The sequence below is a fragment of the Squalius cephalus genome (genome assembly GCF_949319135.1).
Source record: "Squalius cephalus genome assembly, chromosome: 11".
NCBI classification, from domain to species: Eukaryota; Metazoa; Chordata; class Actinopteri; order Cypriniformes; family Leuciscidae; genus Squalius; species Squalius cephalus.
In genome coordinates, this window is record NC_137132.1 from 22,503,118 (window position 1) to 22,519,875 (window position 16,758).

At 37.5% G+C, this 16,758-nt stretch overlaps 2 protein-coding genes across 8 annotated transcripts in view; one reads left to right on the plus strand and one right to left on the minus strand.

The window, feature by feature from the left end:
• LOC307166688 (uncharacterized protein) overlaps window positions 1-8,666 on the minus strand; it is a 40,524-nt gene extending 31,858 nt beyond the window's left edge. For 3 of the 7 annotated variants that reach the window (XR_013822675.1, XR_013822676.1, XM_079885198.1), the window contains exon 1: window positions 438-594. The gene's annotated coding sequence lies outside the window, so the exon portion shown is untranslated. Of the gene's footprint in view, window positions 1-437; window positions 595-8,615 lie in introns of those variants that run through there. The other 4 variants (XR_013822674.1, XR_013822677.1, XR_013822673.1 and 1 more) reach the window with 3 other exon arrangements.
• Window positions 1-10,479, plus strand: part of LOC307166685 (NXPE family member 3-like) — a 54,632-nt gene extending 44,153 nt beyond the window's left edge. Inside the window, exons 2-7 of the mRNA XM_079885194.1 lie at window positions 7,370-7,762; window positions 7,863-8,278; window positions 8,369-8,445; window positions 8,633-8,836; window positions 8,918-9,255; window positions 10,158-10,479. Of these exons, the coding sequence (XP_079741320.1) occupies window positions 7,370-7,762; window positions 7,863-8,278; window positions 8,369-8,445; window positions 8,633-8,836; window positions 8,918-9,255; window positions 10,158-10,352 (1,623 nt within the window). The 3' untranslated portion in view covers window positions 10,353-10,479. The remainder of the gene's footprint in view (window positions 1-7,369; window positions 7,763-7,862; window positions 8,279-8,368; window positions 8,446-8,632; window positions 8,837-8,917; window positions 9,256-10,157) is intronic.
• The last annotated feature ends 6,279 nt before the right edge of the window (window positions 10,480-16,758 follow it).

A 16,758-nucleotide genomic window follows, 5' to 3' on the forward strand; every position in this document is an offset into this window, starting at 1 on the left:
TTTAGTTCAATTTTGTTAGTTTTCTTGTTAGTAATCTTTCTATGTATTATGGGACTCTCCCGACTTTCGCCACCAAGATGCCAGGTGAGGGGCATGGACTAAAACGAGCACAGCTAAGAAATTTGAAGAGATTTCATTTCCACCCGAAATATTAGTCTTATGTAGGCCCTATAAATTAAATTGGCAAAGACGAAAACTAAAGACATTACTTTATAATTTTAGTTTATTTTTGTTAGTCTTGCAAGCAGTTACAATTAGCCTATCATTTTTTTGTAAGGACTCATTTTGATTTCAGTTAACTATAATTTTTTTCACACACCTAGTTATCATTATTTGGTTAGTTTTCATTAACGATAATAACCTTGACATAGACAAATTAAGTGTGCCCTCATGTTCATGTTATGTTATGTATCCAACCATCGTGTCCAACTTATTACCTTACTTTAAACGCAGATGGATCTCTTCAAGGTCACCATCCGCGCACACCCAACCAGATAGGCAGCCAAGGGATACTCATCAACCAGTTCACAGACCTCAGCAAGAGCAAGTTCTTGTGCTGGAGATGGAGTCAGCTCATAGGCTCCATAGTGCTCTCTATACCATCCACACAGCAGTTTCAAAACAAAAAACAATCTTGGATTCAAAATGCATATTTGATGGATTTCCCCAAACTCAGGCAGTCCACCTTCAGACCCATGGGCAACTACCATACCTGCCCTGTAGTTTATTCCCTTGCTCCAAAAATTTTGAAAGGTGTATTTCAGATAGATCAGGATATCTTTGTTTGAAAGATTGAGCCAACTCTTCCTTCAAAAACCCTAACGGAACAAGAGATGCATTTGACACATCCAGAATTGGTTTATCAATACTTGGAGACGACAAGTGATACCCAATCATATACGGATGTTTCACAGCCAGAGAGAGGGGGACATTTTTAAAGCAACTCGTGCATTTAATTACCCTTTTAAAGAAACTGTGCTTTGCCTCAAACCTCATGGTCCAAAGACCCACAAGAGGCCCAAACAACTTTATTAGTTTGGGATAATGTTCTAGATAATGGTGTTTGGGCAGCAGTCTATTCTGTGGAAACACCTCTTGATGCCTTTGTCTATGGTCAGAAACTTTGCTTTCAAGGAATGCAATAGACTCATCGTTGTGGACTGGGGCAACCACAAGCTCCACAATCTGTTTTAGATCCAACAAGACTTGCCATGCAGGATCATGCTCAGGAATTTGGGGCCCAATTAGAAAGGGGAGCAATCTTAGCATGTTCCAGTTTTCATGGGCATTGCCGCCTATGGTTTTCCTGCTTGACAGATTTTGCGGCAAAACATGAGGCTTATTTGTTTTGTCTGTCCACTTGTATGGAAAGTGAAGAATGGAATTGTTGATATAATCCAAGCTGATATACTTCTTTGATATTAGTATTTTGAGACAACTTGCTATTTCAACAGGCACAATGCCTTCAAAGAGGTCATGGGCAATGTCAGGAGGGTAGCCACTGACAACATGAAAATGAGAAAGGACATGCTCGTTTAACTCCAAAACAGTTACTGCCACTATCTAAGGCTGCTTTGACATGAGTCCCGTGTGTTTCTTTTGTTCTGAGGATAAAAGTTTCTGATCTCACCTCATTCAGTGCAATTTCTGAGGCTGATGCAGTACAAAAACGGCAAAAATAGGGGCCTGTAAAACTTTCAACAAAGCCTATTCCGTGAGCTCCTAAATTGTCTGCAGCAACTGACTGAACTGTACCTTTAAGCAATCTGCCCAGTTGTGGAACAAATATTCCATTAACTTCCAAAGACCTGAGATCTCTAACAAGTGGTTCTAAAACCTTGTCATAGCCATAGCACTTCACATCGTCTGTTTTGCACAACAGTGCTAAGTAGATGGAGGTCAAAGACGAATTACACCCAGGAGGAAGGTTACTCAGCACCCAATACACAGCACAAAGTTTGTGTGTTTTACGGGAGGTGCCTAGAGGGTTGCAGACCTCGAAGTCATCAACTTACAAACTTACAGATAGTCTTAACTCCTCCCCTGACAAAAAAGTGTTTTGCTTAAAATGCAGACCGTCCCTGAAAGACCTGTACACAATTTCACCTGAAGTCTCCGCTTCGGTTTCGTGATTACAAACTATCTTGTCCAAGATAACTTTCCTATTCAAAAACACTTGTAGTGATTCAAGAATGGGGACATACTGAAAGGTTTTGTTCTCTTTAGCATCCAAAATATATTCAACTGGTTCTATTACATTAAAGTTTGCCTTATAATACTGCTTACATTGATATGCAGAACTCAAAGTCCCACCCTTAGCTATGACTTTATTTATAGGATTCCCTGTGCATAAAGCAGTGGTTATTTCCTCTATGACATCTCTGTCAACCTGAAGGTTGTGCTTCTGAAAAATATCATCTAGAACACCATCAGTGTGGGAACTTGAGAGAGAGCTAGTTAAGTGGTTAAGCTCAGACAAAAAAATCTAAATATGCAGTTTTATTAACAGAGGGGACTACAAGTAGCCTGGTAATACCAAACTCTGCTACTTCGCTTTGCTTCGTAGACAGAGTCTGGCATGGCATAATTGAAAAGCGTTTTCTTTCTCGCGTGGGGTGCTTGTCTGAAGTTTAAAATCATTGGTTACCCGTAAGCCAATCACATAACGTTTGGTTATGGCGTGTGTTATGCGCATGCTCAGCCGCATCTAACTTCCACTGTAAACACATGTATGATGTGAAAACAAAACCATCGAGCGAAATACCGGAGTGAACATGGCTGTGAACGACTTTTGCAGATTATGTGAAGTAAATCTACGCATCCACGGTACAATCAGTGTCAACGTCACGGCTCTCAGCCTGCCCTCTGTTTGTTGATTGGCCGGCTGTTTTCAGGCCGAAGGAAAACGGAAAGCTATTACGCTGTCTCAGACTGAGTACAGAAGCGAAATGAAATTGAGCGGAAGTAAGAAGTCTGACGTAGTCAGGCTAGACTACAAGGACAGGCTAAACACAACCTGGAAAGCCGTAGAACTACACCGAGCATTATGTGACCCACTTCATTGGTGACAACACCCAAAATGGCCCTTACGGTGGCACTTCAAACTCATATAAACTCATATCATCTCTATACAAAAAACTGACGGTGTTGACAAAAAATATGTGTGCATTGCTGATTATTGAACAGATGTGCTCTTTAAACACTACTACTAAAACTACTCCTTGTTATTAGAGTATTGAACTTACGGTAAAGCAAACTATAATAAACATATTGCACATACACCGTTTCCAACTATTATAAATTACACCGTTTCCAACTATAAAAAAAAAAACAATAACGGAAACCAGGGGCCCTCCTCCCCCTATGTTTTCATCTACCTCCCCTATATATATTACATTTACTGTACCAAATAAAAATGCGGTTGTTAAAAAAAATTAACAGATGTTACTGTTTTTGTTAATGAACATACATTTACATTAGTAAATCTGCATTCTAACTCAAGCTAATATTGTCAACTGTCAAATATTAGTTGAGACAAAACATGCAATATTAATATTGCAGCCTGCACTGAAAACTGTGCTGAAGATACGTGCCATCAAAGTCAGGCAAAACGAACCTGTTTCAAAACATGAAACTATATCCCCCATTATGCAGAAACTAAGAAATTCATTTTTCTATCAAGATTTTTATTTTGGTAAGGAAAAATGACAAATGTTTGAATGTTTTACCTCAGATTTGTGAAATGTTCACCTGTTTGTCATGATATGTTCTGATAATAAAGAGTAGTTTAAAACCACAATTAACGCTCTGTTATCTACAACTTTCACTTAGGAGCAAAAATCTGCCTTTAAACTTGAAAGAAATAAAGATTTGACATTTATCGTGATAATTATCGATATCGACTGATATAAAAAAATCTTCGTGATCATTTTATTTGGGCAATCGCCCAGTCCTACACTGGCTTCTCATTTCTCTATCTCTGTCTCTACATATATAAATATATATATATATATTAAAGTGCTGGCAAAGTTACACGTTACACAATAATAAGCAGACCACAGAACCTGACGGAGTTGACGTCTGACGGAGTTGACGTAAGGGTATGTATTTTCCCGCCAAAACATGTATTGTACACTGCAGCTATGTAGTTTTTCCTCAGTTGCTAGCTAAACCTCACTAAAATGCTTAAATTCAATCCACTATGGTTTAAAAAAAAGTACCTTAACAGAAAGATGGTATTGACATGGTGCAGCTGTGACCATAGGAATATTGACATTGTTTGTCTAAAATATATATAAAAAAATGTCAAACATACCAGAGCATGTGTGGTAGTGCTGCATTCACCACAGGCAGGGAGATGAAAAGGGGTCCTCGGGGATATAGCTGACCATGCTATTTCCTGATTTAAAGAGCTTTATGAAAAAATCTGACGGAGTTGACAGAAACTGAGGACACAACTTTAATAGGCAGATTTTTATGGAAAATATTGTTTGATGTTCACTTCATGCATTGTTTTTTATATTTATATATTTTTTATTTGATATTTATGTTTTCACAATTATAGAGCTTTTTTACAGTTTTTTGGGATGGTTAATATTGTGACCTCTTGCTGAGGACAAGTGCAATAACATGGACCTTCTAAACCACAGACCAAACATTTAAACAAATTTTACCCAAAAAAGATAAAAAAAGTTTATTCTAAAAATCAGATAGGTATATACAATTCCTTTAGATTTAACTTTGTAAGTATGTCAATCATGATGAATTTCTTAATTTTTGCTATAAATTAGACTTTTCTATGTGGGACATGTTTTGTCCCGACTCTCAAGAATCAGTGACATATATATATATACTAGACCCGACAGTGTCCGGTCTGTTCATTATACTGTTCATACCCTCTAGTCTAGTGTTTCTACACCCATTTCAGGTCCTAGAGTTTCTTCTAATGAGCTGAATGAGTTGAATCAGGTGTGTTTGATTAGGGAGACAAATAAAACTTGCAGGGTAACACTTTAGAATACTGTTCCTTCATTATGTCATTAAATTTACATAATGTTTTACTTTTCCTTCATGTACTATTTACTAACAAGAAACTCTGATTAACGAATTAGTAAGTAATAGCGCTCAGTCAGATGTGGTAGTTCACTATTAGCTAATCAATAACTACTATTTTTCATACCTCACTGAAGACTATAAGAACTACTATATACAGGTTAATAAATATTTATAATGCACAATGTTTAATATAAGGTAATCGTAGCCCATTAGTAATGAATCAAGAGTTACTACATCATTCTAAAGGAATTACTAATAATTTGGATCAGTATTCTAAAGTGAAAAACATGATAACTACCTAATATTGACTGAAGTCATTGTAAGCTTTAAAGGCTTTTGTAAGGTTTTGGATTGTAATGAATCAAGTGTTACTACATCTTTCTAAAGGAACTACTAATTATTTGGATCAGTATTCTAAAGTGAAGATCATGGGAACACACTAGTAATGACTAAAGTGTTACCAAATCCATTTGAAGGAATTACTATTCAAAATCTTACAAAAATCTCAAAAGCTTACAATGACTTCAGTCAATATTAGGTAGTTATCATGTTTTTCAATTTAGAATACTGATCCAAATAATTAGTAGTTCCTTTAGAATGATGTAGTAATACTTGAGTCATTACTAGTGGGTTACCATTACCTTTTATTATAAATTATGCATTATTCATTCATTATGAACCTGTAGATAGTAGTTCTCTGGGAGGTATGAAAAAAATAGTAGTTATTGATTAGCTAATAGTGAACTACTACATTCATCTGAGCGCTATTACTTACTAATTTGTTAATCAGAGTTTCTTGTTAGTTAATAGTAGTTACTAGAATGTTAATAATTCGTTACTAGTTTGTTCCTGTGTAATTATTCATTAATGAAGGAACAGTATTCTAAAGTGTTAACACTTGCAGTGTTGGGGGTCCTTCAGGAGCAGGGTTGGGAAACACTGCTCTAGTCAACACACACACACTAACCATTCAAGGAAATCGCCTTTGGACTATTACTTTTACAAATACATATCTTCAAGATAATGCCTTCAAAAAATAAAATGGAGCTTGAAACTCGGGAACAACAATGTAAGTTATTTCTGAATACTTCTTGGCATTTGTTTTTCCTTCATGGACATAATATAAAAAAAATAGTCTAATATATAAATAATGTATAAATTTAATTTATGCCTTAATGAATTTGGTCAGTGATCAGCAAACAATTATTAAAAACAAAAACAAAACAAGAAAAAAAGGCCAAATCCCCATAGACACTGTTTGGATTGTTGTATTATCAGTGAACCTGTGGTGATTTGCTATAGCCAGAAACCACTGTAAACAAAAAATGTTTTATACGTTTATCCATACGAAAAATATTATTGGTTTGGGGCAAAAATATTTGTGGTTGTTGATTGTTAAAATTGTATCAGTGCCACATGGCATATATCTTGCAATTTTACATTGTTGGTTTACTTAAAATAAATTAGTTCAGTCTTATTATTATTATTAACGCTATTTAATAATAAATATTAATCATAAACATTGAATGGGTCGTGTTAAAGGAGAACTCCGGTCAATTTTAACATTGAGCTCATTTTTTTGTACATTTGGAGTGCTGTCAATACAGAGAACAACGACACAAATCGGTGTTGCCTACACCGAGTTATTCTATTTTTAAAATTTGCACCCTGTTGACTTCAATGGGGTAAGTACTAAACCTGCTTTTAGGCTCTTAACATCCTTGATGTGTCATTACAAGTGCACAGAAAATGTGAGTGATTCCTTCTGAGTGAACACGAGTGGATCTGACTGCAGTAGATGTGAAAGATATGTATAAAAATTATGTTATTTAAGCCAGCGCAAATACCTTTGTTTACATCCTGTTTTTCGGTTGAAGTCCAAAGTAGTCGATTGCCGAGTTCACGCGCATAGGTTTAGTTACCTATGATCACTCGCGTGAACTCGGCAATCGACTACTTTGGACTTCAACCGAAAAACAGGATGTAAACAGGTATTTGCGCTGGCTTAAATAACATCATTTTTATACATATCTTTCACATCTACTGCAGTCAGATCCACTCGTGTTAACAGATATCAATGTGCTGAAAGTGTGCTGTCTGGCAATCAATTGCCATGTTCCACGCATATTTCAGACACAGGTCGCACCTGATGGCGTTCCCATAGCGTCAAAGTTATGACGCACTGTCTCATTTCCTTCTCAGGGAACCGGGATACTGTATATACATATCCCTAGACATTTTTAATTTAATAATCTACAAGCATGATTCCTACATAGACAAAACTTTTGATTAATAACAATCTTTGTATTTGCAGGTTATATGGTCTTATACAGGTAATGAAAGGAACAAACACCCTCCACCCAGCTTTTTGTCTCTGCACTTTGCAGGAATATATACAAACTCCACTTCTCCTTCAGTACTCAGTTCAGAAGAGTCAAGCTCATTTTACTCTGAAAAAGGAATCAATTTAGATGACTACTCCAGGTTACAGCAAGATGTGTACTGGGCCGGGCCTGACAGAGCAATCACAAATGTGTCCATGAGTACTAGTCCAGACCACACCAAATTCATCATTCAGAACCTGAAAGAGAGCTATCAAATTGGTGAGGAGCTTTATGTTACGGTGCACGCAAAGGATTTTGACAACAAATCCAAGCGTTATGGAGGCGACTTTTTTCAAGCCAAGCTATTCTGGTCTAAAACTAAGGTCAGTTATTGTACACATTAGATTAACTAAAGTTAATTGCCTGATTTATTTATCTCCCTGGGTCAGAGAGAGTTGTTCTGAGAATGTACTTCTGTCACAGGCCAGTGTTTTTGGGGAGGTGGTGGACCTGCTCAATGGCTCCTACTCTGTACGATTCCTCTTGCCGTGGGTCGGCAAGGCACAGGTGGCTGTGCGTCTAATTCACTCCAGTGAAGCTGTGCAGGTCCTGAAGCATCACAGAGACACTGACTCTGACAGAGTTTTCTTTAATGGATATTTTGAGGGACCAGGACCAAATAAGACCAGGCTGAGTGAACATGTGATGTGTAATGTAAAGTGGGACAACAATGGACTAGAGCATATGGGAACAGAAGACTGCTGCTGTGAATACAACGATCCCCGTACCGGAGAAACTTGGCACTGTCAGAGACCCAAATCGCTGCCATGCAGTGCCCTTGTGTACCACTCTATGGGTGGTTATAGAAACCGCCTGACTAATAAGGAGAAAATGCTTATGTGAGATTAAAGAACACTTGATTGACTGTTTGTTTGATATATTTGATGCATTGATGGAAGGCAGAATGACAGACATGTTCTCTTTGGCAGGAAGCAAACTAACAAAGGTATCAATGGAGATAAAAGGATCATCAACATTTTTCATTCAGAGGGAAATGAAACTATTGGTATGTTGGTCAATGGTTTAACCCAGCAGAATAATACAGTACAAGGAGGCAGATATGTTGGGAATGGTGTTGCACATAATACATTTTTTGACATTTAGACAATGCAAGTCAAATAAAATCTTCTGTTCAGGCAAATTTTTGAAAACTTATACCTTTGACACAGAACTTACATTTACTCGTCCTGCAGAAGTTACAGAGAAATGTCACCCTGGTTTACACACTCCAGTTCCAGCTGGCTTTTACTTGAATGATGTGTGGACGTCATTCGTCTGTAGCACCCGCCATTTTACAACCCAAACGACAACAGAGTGCCTGAAAGACAAACACATCTACATGATGGGAGACTCTACTATGAGACAGTGGTTTGAGTTCTTTGTGAAAGCAATACCAAGTGAGATAAATAGTTGCCTATTTGTTAATTATAATTATTTATACAGTGCATAGATGCATTAATTGTGGGTCTGTTTTTCAGCCGTGAAGCAGATGAACCTGCATGTCCAATATCAGTCAGGGCCGCTCATAGCAGTGGATGTGGATAACAACATTGACTTACACTGGAGGGCTCACGGCGTTCCTTTGCGCACTCGGAAAACAGCATTTGCTGATCTGCACTACATCAGTAATGAGATAGATGACCTAGCTGGAGGACCCCACACAGTCATTATGTTCAATCTGGGACCCCATTTCACCACATACCCTCTGGATTTCTTCACCCATAGAGTGTTGAGGATTCGCAAAGCTATTCTAGCATTGTTACAGAGGGCACCTAATACAACTGTTATAATCAAGACTGTCAACACTGGCTATAAGGTAACGTTATAGGCCTTCATCACACTTCAAAAGCAGACACCTCAAATAGTAGCGTAAAATCACTTCTGCTGTAGCTTGGATCAATGGTAGTACCTGTGGCACAGGATTGTTGTGATTTATTTATGTACAGTTAATCACAGATCAACAAATCAACTTCAGTTTACTATCATTAAGAAAAGAAAAATGGTCTCATGTTATTCCAGCACATATTTCATGATTTAAAGAGGAGCGCACAAGTCCACTGTATGTCTATGTGCAATACTTCAGAGTCTGATTACCTTTTTTTATTTTAAATAAATGCAAGTATAGAATACTAACAACATATCACATTAAAGACCATTAGAATTAGACAATGTTATACTGTACATCCCATAAAACATTAATTGCATTGCTTTCTTGCACTCTACTTTCTAATACAATAATTAAGTACTGGATCAAATTTAAGTTCAAATAAAGCAACATTTCCAGCCCAGAGTGAAATATTCAAAAGTAACTGGTTTTGTTATCTTAAACAAGTCTTATTCTCAAGGTTTGTTTTCAATGATGGGATAGTATTGGATTTCTATTATTCCTCCAGCAATAGCTTATATCTCTATATTTCTTAAATATTTTATCTCTAATGGAAGATTGTACACATGGTAGGGTATCGTTTAAGGCAAAATAAACCATTTGAAATATTGATGTTAATTGTCAAATTGCTACTTTAATTATCTTGACAAAATTAGCAACCGTCCATCCATTGACAATAATGCAGGTGGAAAATCAATTACACTACTAATAGGAAACGGATGTGACAATATGCGGACTGTGATAAAGGTCTATAGAGTAACAAGTGTTCAAATAATTAAAGCACTCTGTGATGATATTATGGATAATTTTGTGTTTCTCTGTCTTTATAATAGGATATTTTTGGCAGTGACTGGTATTCTCTACAGTTGGACAGAATTCTGCACTGGGCTTTTCAGGATGTTGGTGTTTATATTCTAGATGTGTGGCAAATGACCGCATGTCACTACAGCACAGAGAACATTCATCCTGGCCCTATCATCATTAAAAATGAGATTGACATTTTACTCTCTTTTATTTGCCCTTACTGAATTTAAATTAAAGTATCTTGACAATTTTGTGTTCAATAATTGTTATTACAAGATTAAAAACCGTCTAAAAAAACTGAAAAATACTGTTTGACTTCCATGAGTTGTAATTAAATTGTCCAAATTATAAACCGCTTGAATTCTCAACTACAATCATTTTCTTAGATAATGGTTTAGTACGTCAGAGACCTCATTTTTTGTTTTATCATCCTCAGATTGGAAAAGCAACTTCTTTGACTTACTAAATAAACCTGCTGTCCGTGTCATTACTGTTTATCAAACAACTTTAATAATAGCTTTAATAATAATCAGTTTATTTGTAATGAATACACTAAAGACTATGCAGTGAATATTTGTACATGTTTATTACATGTCTGTATTAATTATTACTTAAATACTTCTGTTAAATAGATAGCACTGTTAATTCAGTTTGTTTCTTTCAAATATTGTATTTGTTACTGTTTGTTATTTGCAACATTGCTCTTATTTTTAATAACAGATAAATAACAAAATAATTATAATGTGATTATTAATAGTAATTATTAATAATAAAAGAATTGGAGGAAAAGATGAAAAGAATTGTTTTATAATCAAATTGATACACTTTGAAGCGTAATTGAATCAAATTGTAATGTATGTATTATTTTGTATCTATGTGTATATATGTGCTTATATGTATATGTATTTCTTGATAACAGACCGCTGCGAAGTATAACACAACGTTGCCATGAAAAACAGAGCGTTGCTATGGACGCAGGATTCTAACCGTAGAGACGGAACGGACTATTTTCTTTAGCGAAAACAATACAATCGTTTTTAAATCAATAAACTCCTTTTTAAATCAATATTTTGTGTCAAATTATTGATTCATTTGGTGGGTAGCCGCTTCGCGTCGGGGTCCCGATCAGCCTGTCGGGGTTGTATTCGCTATAACAACTGCCTCGCTCTACATTATCCCAAATATAAATACATATATATATATATATATATATATACAGTGAGGAAAATAAGTATTTGAACACCCTGCTATTTTGCAAGTTCTCCCACTTGGAAATCATGGAGGGGTCTGAAATTGTCATCGTAGGTGCATGTCCACTGTGAGAGACATAATCTAAAAAAAAAAAAATCCAGAAATCCAAAAATCCACCTCCACTCCATTTATTATCCTAAATTAGATGCAGCTGTTTGAGGTCGTTAGCTGCATAAAGACACCTGTCCACCCCATACAATCAGTAAGAATCCAACTACTAACATGGCCAAGACCAAAGAGCTGTCCAAAGACACTAGAGACAAAATTGTATACCTCCACAAGGCTGGAAAGGGCTACGGGGAAATTGCCAAGCAGCTTGGTGAAAAAAGGTCCACTGTTGGAGCAATCATTAGAAAATGGAAGAAGCTAAACATGACTGTCAATCTCCCTCGGACTGGGGCTCCATGCAAGATCTCACCTCATGGGGTCTCAATGATCCTAAGAAAGGTGAGAAATCAGCCCAGAACTACATGGGAGGAGCTGGTCAATGACCTGAAAAGAGCTGGGACCACCGTTTCCAAGGTTACTGTTGGTAATACACTAAGACGTCATGGTTTGAAATCATGCATGGCACGGAAGGTTCCCCTGCTTAAACCAGCACATGTCAAGGCCCGTCTTAAGTTTGCCAATGACCATTTGGATGATCCAGAGGAGTCATGGGAGAAAGTCATGTGGTCAGATGAGACCAAAATAGAACTTTTTGGTCATAATTCCACTAAACGTGTTTGGAGGAAGAAGAATGATGAGTACCATCCCAAGAACACCATCCCTACTGTGAAGCATGGGGCTGGTAGCATCATGCTTTGGGGGTGTTTTTATGCACATGGGACAGGGCGACTGCACTGTATTAAGTAGAGGATGACCGGGGCCATGTATTGCGAGATTTTGGGGAACAACCTCCTTCCCTCAGTTAGAGCACTGAAGATGGGTCGAGGCTGGGTCTTCCAACATGACAATGACCCGAAGCACACAGCCAGGATAACCAAGGAGTGGCTCTGTAAGAAGCATATCAAGGTTCTGGCGTGGCCTAGCCAGTCTCCAGACCTAAACCCAATAGAGAATCTTTGGAGGGAGCTAAAACTCTGTTTTTCTCAGCGACAGCCCAGAAACTTGACTGATCTAGAGAAGATCTGTGTGGAGGAGTGGGCCAAAATCCCTCCTGCAGTGTGTGCAAACCTGGTGAAAAACTACAGGAAACGTTTGACCTCTGTAATTGCAAACAAAGGCTACTGTACCAAATATTTGCAGCTGTATCATACAAATAAATAGTTAAAAAATCATACATTGTGATTTCTGTTTTTTTTTTTTAGATTATGTCTCTCACAGTGGACATGATGACAATTTCAGACCCCTCCATGATTTCCAAGTGGGAGAACTTGCAAAATAGCAGGGTGTTCAAATACTTATTTTCCTCACTGTGTATATATATATATATATAGGCTATATATATATATACACACTCACCTAAAGGATTATTAGGAACACCATAATACTGTGTTTGACCCCCTTTCGCCTTCAGAACTGCCTTAATTCTACATGGCATTGATTCAACAAGGTGCTGAAAGCATTCTTTAGAAATGTTGGCCCATATTGATAGGATAGCATCTTGCAGTTGATGGAGATTTGTGGGATGCACATCCAGGGCACGAAGCTCCCGTTCCACCACATCCCAAAGATGCTCTATTGGGTCGTGATCTGGTGACTGTGGGGGCCATTTTAGTACAGTGAACTCATTGTCATGTTCAAGAAACCAATTTGAAATGATTCGAGCTTTGTGACATGGTGCATTATCCTGCTGGAAGTAGCCATCAGAGGATGGGTAGTACATGGTGGTCATAAAGGGATGGACATGGTCAGAAACAATGCTCAGGTAGGCCGTGGCATTTAAACGATGCTCAATTGGCACTAAGGGGCCTAAAGTGTGCCAAGAAAACATCCCCCACACCATTACACCACCACCACCAGCCTGCACAGTGGTAACAAGGCATGATGGATCCATGTTCTCATTCTGTTCTGACTCTACCATCTGAATGTCTCAACAGAAATCGAGACTCATCAGACCAGGCAACATTTTTCCAGTCTTCAACTGTCCAATTTTGGTGAGCTTGTGCAAATTGTAGCCTCTTTTTCCTATTTGTAGCGGAGATGAGTGGTACCCGGTGGGGTCTTCTGCTGTTGTAGCCCATCCGCCTCAAGGTTGTGCGTGTTGTGGCTTCACAAATGCTTTGCTGCATACCTCGGTTGTAACGAGTGGTTATTTCAGCCAAAGTTGCTCTTCTATCAGCTTGAATCAGTCGGCCCATTCTCCTCTGACCTCTAGCATCAACAAGGCATTTTCGCCCACAGGACTGCCGCATACTGGATGTTTTTCCCTTTTCACACCATTCTTTGTAAACCCTAGAAATGGTTGTGCGTGAAAATCCCAGTAACTGAGCAGATTGTGAAATACTCAGACCGGCCCGTCTGGCACCAACAACCATGCCACGCTCAAAATTGTTTAAATCACCTTTCTTTCCCATTCTGACATTCAGTTTGGAGTTCAGGAGATTGTCTTGACCAGAACCACACCCCTAAATGCATTGAAGCAACTGCCATGTGATTGGTTGATTAGATAATTGCATTAATGAGAAATTGAACAGGTGTTCCTAATAATCCTTTATAGAGCCCTGCACGGGCCTCAAATTTAGGCCCGAGCCCGGCCCTGGCCCGAGACGCTCAGGCCCTAGCCCGACCCGTGTCCGACAGCTCATCAGAATTATCAGCCCGAGTCCGACCCGAGCCTGTTTTTTTTTTTTTTTTTTTTTTTTTCATTACACAGCGGCAGCCTGCCCTATTTGCAGCCATTAAAATAGCTCAGTTTTGTTAGTTATGTTTCTTTGTTAGTTATGTAAATTAATGTTTCTTTTCATTTCTTTATTAGGTTAATTTAGACAAATGTTTGGAGCATTTTTTTTTTAAATGACGACCAAGCAAACCGAGCCGACAGCGTGTTTGATCAATTGAGCCTCTCAAATCAATGCTATAATACTTTACTTGTCTACAATAAAATCAATAGATATAAAAAACTTCAAGCATATCACACAGACAGTTAGTTTAATAAATGTTTATTTATTAAACCACAGTGAGTCAATTTTTTTTTTTTTTTAATACTGAGGCAGGCAGAGGGTGCTCGCAACAGCGCTTGCAAACGAAATAAGCAATAGCCTATAAACAAATTAAATTAAATAAATTAAAAACAAACTTGCAGATTATCTTACCTCAAAAATGCACCACAGAACATGGCCATTCTTTTTTTCCAGTGGTTTCCAACAGTTAAACGAAAACAAAGTCCAATCAAACGAAAAACATCAGAGGTTTCCAACAGTTAAACGAAAATAAAGTCCAATCAAACGAAAAGTTAGAACAGTCTCTAACAGAGCATCGTGGAGAAAAAGAATAGCTAAGCATCCACAGTGGAAGGTTTTAACCCAGTCCTCCTTTCTTCTATCACGAATTTTTCTCAGCACGCGATTTTTCTCTTAATATTCTCCATTATTTGCACATGAGGTGAATCGTGGGTCGCGCTGACGGGAAACCTTCTGTGTGCGTGCGTGAGACAGACTGTCATGTCAGTCATATGTCAGTGTAATTTTAAGATTAGCTGATGGCTATAATGGCCAGTATTTAAAACACGTTTTAAGTGCAGGGCACGTCCAGTTCCCGCGCGCGAGCAGAGAGATTCGCGCTCGGCACATTATATTCCGTGTGCGAGCAGAGAGATTCGCGCACGCGCATTATATTAATGTAGCCTACTTTCACGCTACAATAATGCGCTCTCGACATTTGACAGGAAAATAATGCCATAAGTTATGAGGTTACAGTACGAAATTTCTTTCTATGTTTGTTTTTCTATCGTCAACGTCAACTTCTCATATTTTTTTTAATTAATGTCTAAAAATATAAAAAGCAGGATAACCCAAAAAAGGCCCGAGGCCCGGCCTGCATTTTAACTATGACATGAAAATTGGCCCGAAGCCCGGCCCTAGGGGCGTAAAAAAGTCGGGGCCCGTCGGGCTCGGGCTGAAATGCAAGGCTCTAATCCTTTAGGTGAGTGTATATTCCCCATTGAAACTGGATCCCAGTAACTGAGCAGATTGTGAAATACTCAGACCGGCCCGTCTGGCACCAACAACCATGCCACGCTCAAAATTGCTTAAATCACCTTTCTTTCCCATTCTGACATTCAGTTTGGAGTTCAGGAGATTGTCTTGACCAGAACCACACCCCTAAATGCATTGAAGCAACTGCCATGTGATTGGTTGATTAGATAATTGCATTAATGAGAAATTGAACCGGTGTTCCTAATAATCCTTTAGGTGAGTGTATATTCCCCATTGAAACTGGATGTTTCAACATTTCAAAACTTTTGTTCCTTTTTTAAATTATTTGCACCAAGGCCATGAACCTACTTTCTAGTCGCTTGAATATGGAATTAGTAGGGGGGCTTATTCATTCAAGAAAGAAAAGAACATCTGGACAGTACAGGATGAGTCATCACTATTTTTAATTGTAAAGTATATGCATATATCTGCTGAAGATAAATAAGTCACCTTTTAGGAATAGTACCATTACTGTTTTAAGTAATCTTTCTTACCTTAACAGCTTCTGCGGTGAGCGCATTATATTTGGTCAAGTGTAAATCTTGCTTTTTTACTAAATTACAAAAAAAATGCAACCTTTTTAAAAACAACTTGTGCAGCAACTTGAGGTTTGTTGCCTACTGCCATTCAAGGCAAGGTCATAATGGTAATAATGGTAAAAACTCGTTAGTTCATGGAGGACTCTTTAGTGTATTTCAACCTGCAACATATCTTTTTATTATTATGCCTCACAGCTTTTTCACATTTGAGTACACAAAGTTATTTTATGAGTGAGTTTTTAACTTAGTAAGAAACAGTCCTTGCACACAGTCCAATGCAATGTGTGTGATTGTGTATTAAGGATCTGTTACCATCAGACAAATTAATAAAAGGTACACTATTGTTCAAAGGTTTAGGGTTGGTAAGGCTGTTTTTGTTTGTTTGTTTTTGAAAGAAGACTCCTATGCTCACCTAGGCTCCGCTTATTTAATCATAAATACAGTAATATTTTTGAAATATTATAATTTAAAATAACTTTTCTATTTTAAAATATTAAAAACATTTTTTTTTTACAGTATTCTTGTGGTAGCAAAACTAAAGAACGACTCCAGTCTTTGTCACATGATCCTTCAGAAATTTTTCTAATATTCTGATTTGATGCTTAAGATTTTTTTTTTTTATTCTAATAATAATTAATATTATAAATGTTAAAAACATGTATCACTTTTGTGGAAACTGATTTTTTTCTTTCTTTCTTTGA